We start from the raw sequence: 17,053 nt of genomic DNA, 5'->3' as shown, positions 1-17,053 counted from the left end.
TCAGAACCCAGTGATTAAATACACTTCTAAACCTGTGGCATAAATTATAAATGATCTCAGCAGAAAAAGCATACCAATGCTTTATTTATTTGTTTTACCACAATAAAGACATAAACAATATGGTTTCAGTTAGTTTCAGTAACTCTGAGTCCAGTGCCAGTTCTGTGCCAGTCTCCCCTCTGCCACTAGTGCAATGATGTTGTCTGTCATTCTGTGCGTCAGCAATTACTTATTTCATGTGTGTGGTTGTGAGTGAGGGGAGAGAGTGTGTGAGAGTGTGTGTGTGAGGTCTCTGTAAAAAAGTGGTCCAGGAATCTCCAGAAAGAGGCTGAATCTCTCTCTGTCCCCCAGATGGAGATACTCGATCCCGGGGAGCCATTGGAGGACAACCTGCTAAGCGTACGGAAGTCAACGGTGGGCCGCACCCACTCCCTACCCAATGACAGCTATATGTTCCTGCCTCTGGAGCTCTTCGGATCCCCAGGAGCCGGCCTGGGCCCTGGTTTAGCCTCACAGACACAGACTACAGGACCACAGCACATAGAGACCATCAACAAGGCCCTGTCAGGTACAGTACAGACACTCCCTCTACACGCTGACACTGTTCACACACACACACACACACAGGCACGCACACACCAAACAGGTCACTCGACATCCAAGACGATATTCGATGGCCGTCCAGGAGGGGCAACGGCGAGTGCTCTTACCATCAGGTAGGGTTGTGGTTTGTCAGGGCGAATGGGGATGGTAGATGGGAGTTTTTTAAGAGCTCCTGTCGAGTGTCCAATCCCAGCGTTCAATCCCAGCGTTCAATCCCAGTGCCACTCTTTCATTTGACCCTATCCCAAACTTTAACCCTTACCTTAATCATTCTGAATAACTGCCTAAACTTTTACATTGTTTATCACCCCACAACCCCCCACAAACAAACGTCGGACATTGAAGTCAGACCGTGAGACCTTGTTGCATGCACACATGTACACTCACTCACTCACTCACTCACTCACTCACTCACTCACTCACTCACTCACTCACTCACTCACTCACTCACTCACTCACTCACTCACTCACTCACTCACTCACTCACTCACTTACTTACTCACTCACTCACTCACTCACTCACTCACTCACTCACTCACTCACTCACTCACTCACTCACTCACTCACTCACTCACTCACTTACTCACTCACTCTCTCACTCACAGATACACACTCACTCTACTCAGCATGCTTTCCCCTCAATAAAAGTGTTCAGGAAAACCAAAAGTAATTTCCAGAACAGTAGGACCTGGAGCCAACCTTACCCACACATACTGTTTTGAAAATGACTTTTTATTTTTGCGTGTAAAGAACAATCTGTGTTGTTTGTGTTTCCTCAGGCTCATGTACCTCGCTACGGACCCAACCAGACGACAGACCCAGCAGTCCTCACAGCCTTTCACACTCCCAGAGTATACACACTCTCAGCCGCACGCTCCGCAGACAGGTGAGCCACACACACACATCGCCACACAAACACACAGCCACACACAGCCACACACAGCCACACACAGACACACAAACACACAGCCACACAAACACACAGCCACACAAACACACAGCCACACAAACACACAGCCACACAAACACACAGCCACACACAGCCACACACACAGCCACACAAACACACAGCCACACAAACACACAACCACACAAACACACAGCCACACACACACACACACACAGCCACACAAACACACAGCCACACACAGCCACACACAGCCACACAGCCACACACACACCGGAGGTAACAAATGTGTTCTACCAGAAATGACTTCATTGTGTTGTTCCTCTCATTTTTCTACTATGATGTTACGTTCTTCCTAAACTGTCCTGTCCTTCCTCTCTCTTCTTCCTGTCCTTCCTCTCTGTTCTTCCTGTCCTTCCTCTCTGTTCTTCCTGTCCTTCCTCTCTGTTCTTCCTTTCCTTCCTCTCTCTTCTTCCTGTCCTTCCTCTCTGTTCTTCCTTTCCTTCCTCTCTCTTCTTCCTGTCGTTCCTCTCTGTTCTTCCTGTCCTTCCTCTCTGTTCTTCCTGTCCTTCCTCTGTTCTTCCTTTCCTTCCTCTCTGTTCTTCCTGTCCTTCCTCTCTGTTCTTCCTGTCCTTCCTCTGTTCTTCCTGTCCTTCCTCTCTGTTCTTCCTGTCCTTCCTCTGTTCTTCCTGTCCTGCCTCTGTTCTTCCTTTCCTTCCTCTCTGTTCTTCCTGTCCTTCCTCTCTCTTCTTCCTGGTTTCCTCTCTGTTCTTCCTGTCCTTCCTCTCTGTTCTTCCTTTCCTTCCTCTCTGTTCTTCCTGTCCTTCCTCTCTGTTCTTCCTGTCCTTCCTCTGTTCTTCCTGTCCGTCCTCTGTTCTTCCTGTCCTGCCTCTGTTCTTCCTTTCCTTCCTCTCTGTTCTTCCTGTCCTTCCTCTCTGTTCTTCCTGTCCTTCCTCTGTTCTTCCTGTCCGTCCTCTGTTCTTCCTGTCCTGCCTCTGTTCTTCCTTTCCTTCCTCTCTGTTCTTCCTGTCCTTCCTCTCTCTTCTTCCTGGTTTCCTCTCTGTACTTCCTTTCCTTCCTCTCTGTTCTCCCTGTACTTCCTCTCTGTTCTTCCTGTCCTTCCTCTCTGTTCTTCCTGTCCTTCCTCTGTTCTTCCTGTCCTGCCTCTGTTCTTCCTTTCCTTCCTCTCTGTTCTTCCTGTACTTCCTCTCTGTTCTTCCTGTCCTTCCTCTCTGTTCTGCTAGCTCTCATTGTGCTCTTAATGCTGTCCATCTTCTCTCCTCCCTCTGACTCCCTTCTTCCTCTCTGTTCTCTGTGTAACTATCGTCCATCCCTCCTCCCTCACAATGCTCTCGATCTTCTGTCCATCTCTCTGTCCGTCCTGTCCTGCATCTGTCCTGTATCTGTTACTAACAGAGTGTAGTTTAGTAACCGTCAGACGCAGAACTACTGCTGAAAAACAGCACATTTCACTAACTCCTGACCTGCTATCACTGATATACTGAGCATCCCTATTCCCTATACAACCCACCACACAAACACACACCCCTTTCCTCTGACCTCTCCTCCTCCCCTGCTTCCTCCCACCATTCATTTTCTGTCTGTCTGTCTGTCTGTCTGTCTGTCTGTCTGTCTGTCTGTCTGTCTGTCTGTCTGTCTGTCTGTCTGTCTGTCTGTCTGTCTGTCTGTCTGTCTGTCTGTCTGTCTGTCTGTCTGTCTGTGTCTGTCCGTCCGTCTTCTAATCATCTGCCTCACACAATGAATCTCACCGGTGGCAGGTAGTGTTGAACATAGTTTTGAAATGGCTAGACTGTGTTAATTCTCATGGACATAGGGGACTATAAGGTCATATGATCTACCTACTGATATCTTTACCACGCAGTTGTTGATCGATGGAATGTACTGTATTTTTGTTTGAAATGCAGTCAGTTTGCCTCTGAATGGTAGACGTTGGCCTACGTATCACAATATTGAGACTATGATGTTATTGTTATGACTCAGGATTTAAATCAGGACTGTCAGTTCTGTCAATAACAATATTTGGCCGCATATTTTATATTACTGTTTTGGAGCACGTGTTGGTCTTTTTGCCCAAGGTTGTGATTATATGAAGATGATTGTGTTTATGAAATAGTTACTATTGAGAAAATGTTATAATTTGAACGTTTTTTTTTGTGTTACCCAGTATGACAGGAAATATTCCATAATCACAAATAGGTATTAATTCTACATGAAGGTGGAGTGGCGATATTGTGGCTGTGGCTTCGCAAATATATATTAGTCCACTTGATGTCACTGTTGTCACAGCTATGCTTTCTGTCAAGACTCACAAATAACAGACGCTAATATTCTGTAAACAGTCATGTCCCGTTTGTCCCAAAACTCTCAAATAGTTTACTTTTTCTTTTCTCTGTGCATATTTTGTCACATAGCAACCAAGATACTGCAGAAGATAAGGAAAGAGAGCTATATGAGACTTGTGTAGTGTGTCATTGTGTTCTACTAACCTTTCCTCTCCTGTAGTACCCTCTGACCTTTGACCTCTCTGAGGAGACAAAGCTGAAGGGCTGCCCTCTATAGTTTCAATGGATTTTAGTCGTTGGGTGTTAGCTGACTGGGCTAACAGAGGGGTATGGAACACTAAACCCTACAGCCTTAGAGCAGGGTTCCCCAACTGGCAGCCCCCTTTGGGACGAATTTGGACCGTGGGTGGTTTTATTTTTCCACCCATGTTTTCTAATAATTTTTTTAAATTTATAATAATGTGACTTTATTTTTAAATATTTGTTTATTGTTGGATATACATTTTATTTTTAAACACCAGGAAATCAGCTCCAAGTGATTTGAATTTAAGAAGTCCGTTCCCAAGTACTTCCACGCATAATAGAGATATGTGATCATATACAAATGTAAGCAAGATTTGAAATGATTATGTTTTAGTCAAACATTGTATCTGTTTGGGCTTCTTGTGGTCAACTTTCAGTCTACAAATGTATTTGTAATTATGTTCCGGCCCCGCGAACATCCACTGAAGAAAACATTAGCTAGTGTATGGTCTAGGGGTCGATTTGGGATTGGGCCTATGACATTGGGCAACCATGGTTTTACCCAGTGCCCTAGCTGAGACAAACTGTACCCTACAACTGCTGCTACTGTAAAACACGTGCTGTCATTCAATCTCTTTATGATACAGATACTACTGACACATATCTGAATCTGAAATAGTTTTCTCGTGCAATAAACATACAGCAATACACTTAATAGTTGACCTATACGTTCAATGTATTGTAATTGCAACAATGCCTCTGTATCCCAATGAGGCATTGTTGGTATTGGGATCATGCTGGTCTAATAGTAAACTTTGACCTTCACGGCTATTGGCCATCCTCACTCAGTCACCCCACACTAACCTGTCTCCCCCCTCTCACCCCCCTTATGTCCCTCTATACCCTCATCCCGTCTCTCACTCTCACTTCCTCGCTGCCTCACCCCTCTCCCTGTCCATCTTTCCCTGTCATCTTCCACCTTTCTCCCCTTCTATCAAACTCTCACTTACTTCCTGCCTCCCTTTCCCCCTCCCCCTCCCCCCTTCCTCTGCCAGGTGGCAATATCTAATGACTCCCAGGAGGTCCTGTGTTCTGATGGAGGGGAGGGTGAGGAGGTAGTCCTCCATGTAGCTTCCCTAGCCCTCTCCTCCTCCTCTTCCTCGCCCTCCCATCTTCATCAGCAGCCTGCTCTCCAGTTGGTCCCTGCCACCCCAGTTGCAATCCCTCAACCGTGGCGCCCCAGCAGTGTCCACACCCAGCACCCCTCCTCCCACTCCTTACCCCCTCCTCCCCTTCCCCCCACTCGCCCCTGGAGACAGGAAGAGGCCTCGGCTGATCAGGAAGTGTCGCTCATCACCAGGGCGGGTCTGGCGGGGATTGACAATGTCATCGGGGTTGGACTGGGGTCAGAGGACGGCGGTCTCGAGGGCAGTTACAAAGGTTACTGGGTTGGTCGTGGTGGGGGGCAGTTGAAGAGGTTCCACAGTGCTGACACCCAGGGGCGGAGCGTCCTTGCGCCCCGGTCACACCCCCTGTCCTGGTTGGACGATCCTCGTCGCCACTCAGTGGAGGTGTGTTCGTCTGTAGAGTCCAGCCCCCAGCGCAGCACCGCATCCTCGGGGTTCGTCTCCCGAGCAGACAGCCTCCAGATCCATTCCCAGACCACCACACACACCCTGCCCTCTCCTCGACGTAAGAAAAAAATGAGCCCCCCGTGTATCTCCGTAGACCCCCCTGATGGACTGGAGCTCCAGTCCGGCCTCCACCCTGCCCCGGGGGGGGGTGGGGGGCCTGGGGATGCCCCCTCCCTTACATGGCCAGGATACCTCCTGTCTAAGGAGACGGGCGCCCTCCAGTGACTCCAAGGACTCCTTTGACCTGGGGGTAGAGGAGGGCCTGGGGCTTGGACTGTGCCAGGAGGGAGGTGGGTCCAACCCCAATCCCAAGCTGTTGACTCTGCCGAGCTTCTCCTTCGAGAAAACAAGCTCTGAGCACTGAACACTGACACACACACTGATGTACACACAAACACTTATGTACACACACACACATAGGAACTATAGACACATGCACATAGGCAAACAGCCACACATCCAAACACACCATGCACTTGGTATCCGTGGTGATGGTAGTCCTAGTAATAATGCCGTAGAGAGTAAATATGGTAAAACTACAACAAAGCGGTCAAATCAACCTTGTTTTTTGTTTGAGGATCAGTGCGGTACATTCGTAGTTTGACCATTCCTTGTCTTTCCAAAACAACAAGAACGCAACAATAACACAGCATAAACAGAGAAACAACATGACTGATTCTCTTCCACCATGCCTGCAAGCCATTGGCTGCCGGTTGACCCCATGACCTCTGGAGTGATGTCAGCACCAAGGACTTTGTATAGCAACCCCTGTGGCCGCTATAGGTACTGCTCGGTGTTAGTGGGACTTCACCCTCACACGGGACACAGTGGAGGTACAAAGCAATATGAACGTTTTTGAGACTGTTTTTCTTAAATTATTGGGCCATAGTGTTTGTACAGATGTATAATTGTTTTATTTCATTTTATTTTGATTTTGGTGTACTTTTTGTGATGGGTTAACCTTTTCCTCCCTATTTGTTTCAAGGTTCTAAATAATTGTTGGTTTGGTCCGTTTTGTTAAATTTTTTCACCATAAAGATATTTTGTAGCTTTCTTAATTTGCTGAAAGAAAGTGAATTATGTTCTGAGAATCATGTATTTGAAGGAATACATATATATACATATATGTACAGTGCCTTCGGAGAGTATTCAGACCCCTTGACTTTTTCCACATTTTGTTACTTTACAACCTTATTCTAAAATGTATTAAATCGTTTTTCCCCCTCATCAATCTACACAGCAAAAACAGGTTTTCAGATATATATATTTTTTTGGGCAAATTTAAAAAAATATATAAAAAAATAATATTACATTCACATAAGTATTCAAACCCTTTACTCAGTACTTTGTTAAAGAACCTTTGACAGTGATTACAGCCTCGAGTCTTGGGTATGACGCTACAAGCTTGGCACACCTGTATTTTGGGAGTTTCTCCCATTCTTCTTTGCAGATCCTCTCAAGCTCTGTCAGGTTGGATGGGGAGCGTTGCTGCACAGCTATTTTCAGGTCTCTCCAGAGATGTCGATCGGGCTCTGGCTGGGCCACTCAAGGACATTCAGAGCCAATCTGCGTTGTTTTGGCTGTGTGCTTAGGGTCGTTCTCCTGTTGGAAGGTTAACCTTCGCCCCCAGTCTGAGGTCCTGAGTGCTCTGGAGAAGATTTTCATCAAGGACCTCTCTGTACTTTGCTCCGTTCATCTTTGCATCGTTCCTGACTAGTCTCCCAGTCCCTGCCGCTGAAAAACATCCCCACAGCATGATGCTGCTTCACCGTAGGAATGGTGACAGGTTTCCTCCAGACGTAACACTTGGCATTCGTATCAACGAGTTCATCTTGGTTTCATCAGACCAGAGAATCTTGTTTCTCATGGTCTGAGAGACTTTAGGTGCCATTTGGTAAACTCCAGGCGGGCTGTCATGTGCCTTTTACTGAAGAGTGGCATCCGTCTGGCCACTCTAACATAACGACCCGATTAGTGGAGTGCTGCAGAGATGGTTGTCCTTCGAGAAGGTTCTCTCATCTCTACAGAGGAACTCTAGAGCTCTGTCAGAGTGACCATCGGGTTCTTCGTCACCTCCCTGACCAAGGCCCTTCTCCCCCTATTGCTCAGTTTGGTCGGGCGGCCAGCTCTAGGAAGAGTCTTGGTGGTTCTAAACTTCTTCCATTTAAGAATAATGGATGCCACTGTGTTCTTGGGGACCATCAATGGTGCAGAAATGTGTTGGTACCCTTCCCCAGATCTGTGCCTAGACACAATCCTGTCTCGAAGCTCTACGCACAATTCCTTCAACCTCATGGCTTGGTTTTTTCTCCGACATGCGCTGTCAACTGTGGGACCTTATATAGACAGGTGTGTGCCTTTCCAAATCATGTCCAATCAATTGAAAATACCACAGGTGGACTCCAATTAAGTTGTAGAAACATCTCAAGGATGATCAATGGAACAGGAGGCACCTGAGCTCAATTTCGAATCTCATAGCAAAGGGTCTGAATATATTTCAGTTTTTATTTTTAATACATTTGTAAAAATGTCTCTAAACACCTGTTCTTGCTTTGTCATTATGCGGTATTGTGTGTAGATTGCTGAGGATTTATATTTATTTAATCCATTTTAGAATAAGGCTGTAACGTAACAAAATGTGTAAAAAGTGAAGGGTCTGAATACTTTCCGAAGACACTGTATATACAGTAACAATCAAAAGTTTGGAGAAACCTACTCATTCAAGGGTTTTTATTTTATTTTTACTATTTTTGCATTGTAGAATAACAGTGAAGACCTCAAAACTATGAAATAACACATATGGAATCATGTAGTAACCAAAAAGTGTTAAACAAATCTTCTATGTAGCCACCCTTTGCCTTGATGACAGCCTTGCACACTCTTAGCATTCTCTCAACCAGCTTCATGAGGAATGCTTTTCCAACAGTCTTGAAGGTGTTCCCACATATGCTGAGCGCTTGTTAGCTGCTTTTCCTTCACTCTGCCGTCCAACTCATCCCAAACCACCTCAAATTAGTTTGAGGTCAAATCGCCATTACACAGCCTGGAGGTGTGTTGGGTCATTGTCCTGTTGAAAAACAAATGAATATAGTCCCACTAAGCGCAAACCAGATGGGATGGCGTATTGCTGCAGAATGCTGTGGTAGCCATGCTGGTTAAGTGTCCTTGAATTCTAAATAAATCACAGACAGTGTCACCAGCAAAACACCCCACACCATCACACCTCCTCCTCCATGCTTCACGTTGGGAACCACACATGCAGCGATCATCTGTTCACCTACTTTGCGTCTCACAAAGACACGGCGGTTGGAACCAAAAATCTCTAAATGACAGATTTCCACCGGTCTAATGTCCATTACTCATGTTTCTTGGCCCAGGCAAGTCTCTTCTTATAATTGGTGTCCTTTAGTAGTGGTTCCTTTGCAGCAATTCGACCATGAAGTCCTGATTCACACAGTCTCCTCTGAACAGTTGATGTTGAGTTGTGTCTGTTACTTGAAGTATGTGAAGCATTTTTTTGGGATGCTTTTTCTGAGGCTGGTAACTCGAATGAAATTCTCCTCTGCAGCAGAGGTAATTTTGGGTCTTCCTTTCCTGTGGTGGTCCTCATGAGAGCCAGTTTCATCATAGCGCTTGACGGTTTTTGCGACTGCACTTGAAGAAACTTTCAAAGTACTTGAAATCTTCTGCATTGACTGAACTTCTTGTAAAGATGGACTGTCTTTTCTCTTTGCTTATTTGAGCTTTTCTTGCCATAATATGGACGTGTTCTTTTACCAAATAGGGCTATCTTCTGTATACCACCCCTACCTTGTCACAACACAACTGATTGGCTCAAAAGCATTAAGAAGGAAAGAAATGTCACAAATTAGCTTTTAACAAGGCAAACGTGCTAATTGAAATGCATTCCAGGTGACTACCTCATGAAGCTGGTTGAGAGAATGCCAAAATTGTGCAAAGCTGTCATCAAGTCAAAGGGTGGCTACTTTGAAAAATCTCAAATCTCAAATATATTTTGATTTGTTTAACACTTGTTTGGTTACTACATGATTAAAAATGTGTTATTTCATAGTTTTAATGTCTTGACTATTATTCTACAATGTATAAAATAGTACGAATAAAGAAAAACCCTGGAATGAGTAGGTGTGTCCACATTTTTGACTGGTACTGTATACTAAGAAATCATTAAACTGAGCTTGGATTTTTAGCACAAGATGGGGACTTTGAATGTAAGCAACTTAATGGGATAAGTCAATGTGATGGTATTTACCTGATAACGTAACAAACATGAAGACTTTACAAAAGTGTTTCAAGTTTTTTATTGACAAACTCCCATGAGATGCATCATCTTATTTTCAAGGCTGTCACAAAAACACGTACAGTAACACTCAATCCAACAAAGATGTATTCAACACGACCCTGGGAATCGGTTATTTCATCTTGAAAAATCTTGATATCGTCTGTGTGACACACACATCAGTTCTACACCCTTGAGACCACTCCATAGTAAAGTGTATACCTCTGAGGTGAGTATTTTGCAGCCACACATTCTAAGTGTTTCCCCTAGACAGCAGAGATGAGCTCAGTCTTACATCTGTATTCTCCCTGAAAGAAAGAAACACTCACATCACTTTCTAGCTCTGTGCCACTGTACATGTGTAGTCATGTGGTAACCTTGGCATTGCGTGATCCACCCAGGCAGGCCCATCGCTGAGTCCTCCAGCCCCAGGCCTGTGGTGTATGTCTCCAGACCTGCTGCTGCATCAAAGTCCTGGGAGACAACTCATATCTGATAACCCTGTCTGGCTAAGCATTTTACTTTCTTCTCCTAAATCACTGGAATTCACATGGAGAGAGGCAAAGGTTCTTGTGTTTGATTGAATGGTGGAGGGAAGTGTCCCAGTTAGTGATCACATTCTCTCTCCCTCGGTCTCTCTCTCTCTCCCTCAGTCTCTCAATGTCTTCCTCAGTCTCTCAATGTCTTCCTCGGTCTCTCTCTCTCTCCCTCAATTGCTCTCTCTCTCCCTCGGTCTCTCTCTGTCTCCCTCGGTTTCTCCCTCGGTCTCTCAATTTAATTTCAAGGGGATTTATTAGCATGAGTAACATGTTTACATGTTTACAAAGCAAGTAGAATAGACAATAAACAAAAAGAGAAATGAACAAGGGAAATAAACAATTATAAATTAACAGTAAACATTACACTCACAAAAGTTTTTAAATAATATAGATATTTCAAATGTTATATTATTGGCTATGTACACTGTTGTAAAATTTTGCAAAAAGTATGAAAGGGAAATAAATAAACAGATAAATATAGATTGTATTTACAATTATGTTTGTGCTCCACCAGTTGCCCTTTTTTTATGGCAACATGTCACACAAATCTTGCTGCTGTGGCGGCACACTGTGGTATTTCATCCAATAGATATGGGAGTTTATCAAGATTGGATTTGTTTACAAATTCTTTGTCGGTCTGTGTAATCTGAGGGAAATATATGTCTCTAATATGGTCATACATTTGATAGGAAGTTAGAAATTGCATCTTGGTTTCCACCTCATTTTGTGTCTTCTCTTGAATACAGGCTATGCTGACGGCGATCTCTCTCAATAGCAAGGCTATGCTCACTGAATGTGTACATAGTCAACCCTTTCCTTAATTTTGGGTCAGTCATAGTGGTCAGGTATTCTGCCACTGTGTACTCTCTGTTTAGGGCCAAATAACATTCCTGTTTGTGCTGTTTTTTTGTTGATTCTTTCCAATGTTTCAAATAATTTTATTTTTGTTTTCTAATGATTTGGTTGGGTCTAATTGTGTTGCTGTCCTGGGATTCTGTGGTGTCTGGCTCTGTGGGGTCAGTCCCTATACCAGCTGGCTGAGGGTACTTTTCTCCAGGTTCAGCTCTCTTTAGGTGAGGGTTTTGTTATGGGAGGTTTGGGCTTTGCTTTCCTTTAGGTGGTCATGGTATTTAATGGCTCCTTTCTGGATTTTGATAATTAGCGAGAATGATCCTATTTCTGCTCCGCATGCATTATTTGGTGGTTTACGTAGTACGCTGATCATTTTGCATAATTCTGCGTGCAGTCTCAATTTGATGTCTGTCCCACTTTGTGAGTTCTTGGTTGGTGAGTGGACCCCAGACCTCACAACCATGAAGGACAATGTGTTCTAAAACTGATTCAAGTATTGTTAGCCAGATCCCAATTGGGATGTCAAATTTGAGGCTCCTTTTGATGGTATAGCAGGCCCTTCTTACCTTGTCTCTCAGATCATTCACAGCTTTGTGGAAGTTACCTGTGGTGCTGATGTTTAGGCCTAGGCAGGTATTGTTTTTTGTGTGGTCTACGGCAACAGTGTCTAGTTGTAATTTGTATTTATTGGCAACTTGACCTTATTTGTAATGCCATGATATTTGTCTTACTGAGATTTACAGTCAGGGCCCAAGTCTGACAGAATCTGTGCAGAAGATCTAGGTGCTGCTGTAGGCCATCCTTGGTTGGGGACAGAAGCACCAGATCATCTGCAAACAGTAAACATTTGACTTCAGATTCTAGTAGGGTGAGGCTGGGTGCTGTAGACTGCTCTAGTGCCCTCGCCAATTAATTGATATACATGTTGAAGAGGGTGGAGGTCAAGCTGCATCCCTGTCTCTAACCACACACCTGTTGTGTGTGTACATACATTTTATAATGTTGTATGTTTTCCTCCCAACACCGCCCTCCTTCAATTTATATAGGAGACCCTCATGCCAAATTGAGTCAAAAGCTTTTTTTTTTTTTATCAACAAAGCATGAGAAGACTTTGCTTTTGTTTGTTTGTGCAGGGTGAATACGTGGTCTGTCGTATGGTAATTTGGTTAAAAGACAATTTGACATTTGCTCAGTATATTGTTTTCGCTGAGGAAATGTACAATCTGCTGTTAATTTTAATGCAGAGGATTGTCAAAAGGTTGATGTTGATGCATGTCCCACGGTAGTTATTGGAGTCAAATTTGTCTCTCCGCTTTTGTGGATTGAAGTGATCAGTCATTGATTTCAAGTATTGGGGAAGATGCCAGAGCTGAGGATGATGGTAAAGTATAGCCTATTGTAATTTGTGGTCTGTATATTTCATAATTTAATTTAGGACACCATCAACACCACAGGCCTTTTTTGTTGAAGGGTTTGTATTTTGTCCTCTACTTCATTCAATGTAATTGGAGAATCCAGTGGGTTCAGGTAGTCTTTAATGTAATTGGAGAATCCAGTGGGTTCAGGTAGTCTTTAATGTAATTGGAGAATCCAGTGGGTTCAGGTAGTCTTTAATGTAATTGGAGAATCCAGTGGGTTCAGGTAGTCTTTAATGTAATTGGAGAATCCAGTGGGTTCAGGTAGTCTTTAATGTAATTGGAGAATCCAGTGGGTTCAGGTAGTCTTTAATGTAATTGGAGAATCCAGTGGGTTCAGGTAGTCTTTAATGTAATTGGAGAATCCAGTGGGTTCAGGTAGTCTTTAATGTAATTGGAGAATCCAGTGGGTTCAGGTAGTCTTTAATGTAATTGGAGAATCCAGTGGGTTCAGGTAGTCTTTAATGTAATTGGAGAATCCAGTGGGTTCAGGTAGTCTTTAATGTAATTGGAGAATCCAGTGGGTTCAGGTAGTCTTTAATGTAATTGGAGAATCCAGTGGGTTCAGGTAGTCTTTAATGTAATTGGAGAATCCAGTGGGTTCAGGTAGTCTTTAATGTAATTGGAGAATCAGGTGGGTTCAGGTAGTCTTTAATGTAATTGGAGAATCCAGTGGGTTCAGGTAGTCTTTAATGTAATTGGAGAATCCAGTGGGTTCAGGTAGTCTTTAATGTAATTGGAGAATCCAGTGGGTTCAGGTAGTCTTTAATGTAATTGGAGAATCCAGTGGGTTCAGGTAGTCTTTAATGTAATTGGAGAATCCAGTGGGTTCAGGTAGTCTTTAATGTAATTGGAGAATCCAGTGGGTTCAGGTAGTCTTTAATGTAATTGGAGAATCCAGTGGGTTCAGGTAGTCTTTAATGTAATTGGAGAATCCAGTGGGTTCAGGTAGTCTTTAATGTAATTGGAGAATCCAGTGGGTTCAGGTAGTCTTTAATGTAATTGGAGAATCCAGTGGGTTCAGGTAGTCTTTAATGTAATTGGAGAATCCAGTGGGTTCAGGTAGTCTTTAATAGCTGGCTCTAAGATGTTTTTATTGACCATAAATATATTTTTGCTGTTTTTTTGTTATAGGGCCAAAAAGATTGGAGAAGTGGTTTATCCATACATCTTAATTTTGGATAGACAGTGTAGCTCTTTGTAACGTCCTGACCAGAGTTATTATGTGTTTTGCTTGTTTAGTGTTGGTCAGGACGTGAGCTGGGTGGGAATTCTATGTTGTGTGTCTAGTTTGTCTGTTTCTGTGTCCAGCCTAATATGGTTCTCAATCAGAGGCAGCTGGTAATCGTTGTCCCTGATTGAGAATCATATATAGGAGGCTTGTTTTGTGTTGGGATTTTGTGGGTGATTGTTTCCTGTCTCCTTGTTTGTGTTCTGCACCAGATAGGTCTGTCTCGGTTTTCACATTTGTTATTTTGTTGTTTGTATAGTGTTCCCGTTTATTGTCAGATTAAACATGTTGAACACTAACCGCGCTGCATTTTGGTCCTCTCCTTCAACTATGGAAGAAAACCGTTACACTCTTCATGTTGTTGTTTGCTTAGTGTTTTCCAATTATCCCAGAAGTGGTTAGATTCTATGGATTCTTCGATTACATTGAGCTGATTTCTGACTTGCTGTTCTTTATTTTTTCCGTAGTGTAGAACTGTTTTAGTGATTCACCATTGTGATGGCTTTTGGGTCTCTATGTTTTTGGTTCGACATGTTCCTCAACTCCTTTCTTAGGTTTTTGCATTCTTCATCAAACCATTTGTGATTGTTAAGTTTGTTAGGTTGTCCGCTTTACACTTTTTAGATTTGATAGGGAAGCTGAGGTCAAATACACGATTTAGGCTTTCTACTGCCAAGTTTACACCTTTGCTATTGTAGTGAAACGTTTTGTCCAGGAAGATGTCTGAAAGGGATTGAATTTGTTGTTGCCTAATTGTTTTCTTGTAAGTTTCTACACTACTTTCCTTCCATCTATAGTATTTCTTATTTTTATTCAGCTAATTTGGCTTTGATGCCTCATGATTGAGAATTGCTCTGTTCAAGTCAAGTGGGATTTTGCTGTGATCCGATAGGGTTGTCAGTGGGTTGACTGAACGCTTTGAGAGACTCTAGGTTGAGGTCGGTTATAAAGTAGTCTACAGTAGTGTTGCCAAGGGATGGGCTGTAGGTGTATCTACTGTAGGAGTCTCCTCAAAGCCTACCATTGACTATGTACAGACCCAGCGACAGAGCTGCAGGAGTTGTGTTGTTGGTTATGTTGACGTAGTAGTTTCTAGCAGGCTACTGTGGGGAATGCTGTCACCTCCAGGTAGGTGTTTGTCCCTCTGTGTGCTTAAAGGTGTCAGGTTCTTGCGTTTAGGTCGCCACAGACTAGTACATGTCCCTGGGCCTGGAAATTGATGATCTCCCACTCTAGGATGGAGAAGCTGTCATTGTCAGAGTATGGGGATTCTATTGGGGGGATATAGGTAGTACACATGTGGATATTTTTCTCTGCTGAGATCATTTCCTTATTCATTTCTAGCCAGATGTAAAATGTTCTGGTTTTGACTAATTTAAGTCTGTTAGGTCTGCTCTAAACAAAATTAGCATACCCCCTGAGTGCCTTCCCTGTTTCACACATGGTAGTTTGGTGGATGGGACTACCAGTTCTCTGTAACCTAGAGGGGAACCAGTGGGTCCTTCTCCTCTATATCATTTTTCTTGTAGGATTACCATGTCTGCACTTCCAAATTATTTGGTGAAATCTGGGTTCCTGCCCTTTATTCCAAAGGCAGATGACCTCAGACCTTGTATATTCCAGGATGAGATAGTAAAAGCTTTGTGTTCCATAGTGTCCAGTGTTGTTATTCATGTGGTTTAGGCTCAGACCATTTGGTGAGAGAAGAGCATGCTGAGTATCTGGTGAATGCCTTTTAGGTCGCAGGATGGGGCTTGGGTGGGTGTAGTAGTGTTGGGTTGGGCCTGTTTCTCTGCTCACGGCCTTGGCATATGTGTAACGTAAACACTCACTTTTGTACATCGCCTTGGTCCGTACAATTTACCTTATTTTAGCGCCCAAAAAACGTAATACTTCCAGATCAACTGTAATGTCAATACCATTGTAAAGCACAATGTCTCCCCTTTCCAACAAAATCCATTACGAGACCTCCACGCTGCCCGTTTCTGCATGATTCAAGAAGGTAATGAGCTCCGTCGGGTCTTTTTATTAAAAATGGCGGGTGGGGAAGCTAAACTAATGCGTGGTAGTGAGAAGGAGCGATGTCGTGTGGGAAAACTGCTTTTTTTCACTCGATCTGTCCAACTTATCACCTTATCGCCTCTAAAATGTAAATAAAACACTATAAATAGTTTATATAATGTGTCATTACATACCTATTTGAAGGTTTGTGTCGAATTTGAATCGGGTTTTTAGGGCGGTGCTAAAGTGATCTTAGAAGTAAACAGTGGCGTTTGAGAGTCATGATCGCTTGCAGTGATGACGCAAAAAATGACTAGGTATCCCCCTTACCCCCGTCACTGTGAGGGTGAGTGGGGTGAGTTTACGTTAGCTGTCATGTTGAGGTCCTTGCGGCAGGGGTGGGGGGTTTTGGGAGGGCAGAAGGGGCATAAGACTGCTCTGGGGGAGCCTATAAAGGGTGTGGCTAGGGTTTGTTTGGTGGGGGTGGGGGTGGGGATATTCTGGGTGTAGGTCCTCTTGGTGTGGATCCTTTTGGTGCAGATCTTCCAGGAGGGGGTCTCACAGTTCTGGGAGAGTGTCTCGCTGGTCCATTGCTCTGTCGCTCCTGTTTGATGTGCCGAGGGTGATTGTGTGAGTGGCTGGGACGTCGGTTGAGGGTGATCAATGTCCTGACAAAGGTGGGGACTGCTGCCTTGGAGAGGTGGACCTGTTCATAAAGGCTGTTCAAGTGGTGGAACAGAAAAACATTTGGTTTTCAGGCACAGTCATGGGAAATACTTGCATTTAGCCGCTGTATGGAAGCAGGGTGGAGATAACCACTTGTGTGTTGGGGAATGTGGAATAGCTACCGGGCCCTCATATTGTTTGTTCCTGTGTGTATTCTGATGTGACTGGGGTGTGCCGAGGCGTGCCAGGTGTTTGGACACCAGATTTTTATCCATTTTGTGTTTTTGAAAAAGTTTCCTCTCATCAATGTATTTCTCATTTGAGTCAATGAGGAGCACAATCTCTGGCTTTTGTGTGTCCTC

The 17,053-nt window shown here is 43.9% G+C and overlaps 1 protein-coding gene across 1 annotated transcript in view; it reads left to right on the top strand.

The window, feature by feature from the left end:
• Nucleotides 1–9,997, top strand: part of LOC139570030 (voltage-dependent T-type calcium channel subunit alpha-1G-like) — a 253,614-nt gene extending 243,617 nt beyond the window's left edge. Inside the window, 4 exon segments of the mRNA XM_071391473.1 lie at nt 352–568; nt 1,383–1,489; nt 5,112–5,828; nt 5,830–9,997. Of these exon segments, the coding sequence (XP_071247574.1) occupies nt 352–568; nt 1,383–1,489; nt 5,112–5,828; nt 5,830–6,054 (1,266 nt within the window). The 3' untranslated portion in view covers nt 6,055–9,997.
• Nucleotides 9,998–17,053: the final 7,056 nt, after the last annotated feature.

Source organism: Salvelinus alpinus, chromosome 3, assembly GCF_045679555.1.
Source record: "Salvelinus alpinus chromosome 3, SLU_Salpinus.1, whole genome shotgun sequence".
Taxonomy (NCBI): Eukaryota; Metazoa; Chordata; class Actinopteri; order Salmoniformes; family Salmonidae; genus Salvelinus; species Salvelinus alpinus.
Note: the sequence above shows the minus strand (reverse complement) of the source record. Positions and strands in the feature narration are given on the sequence as shown.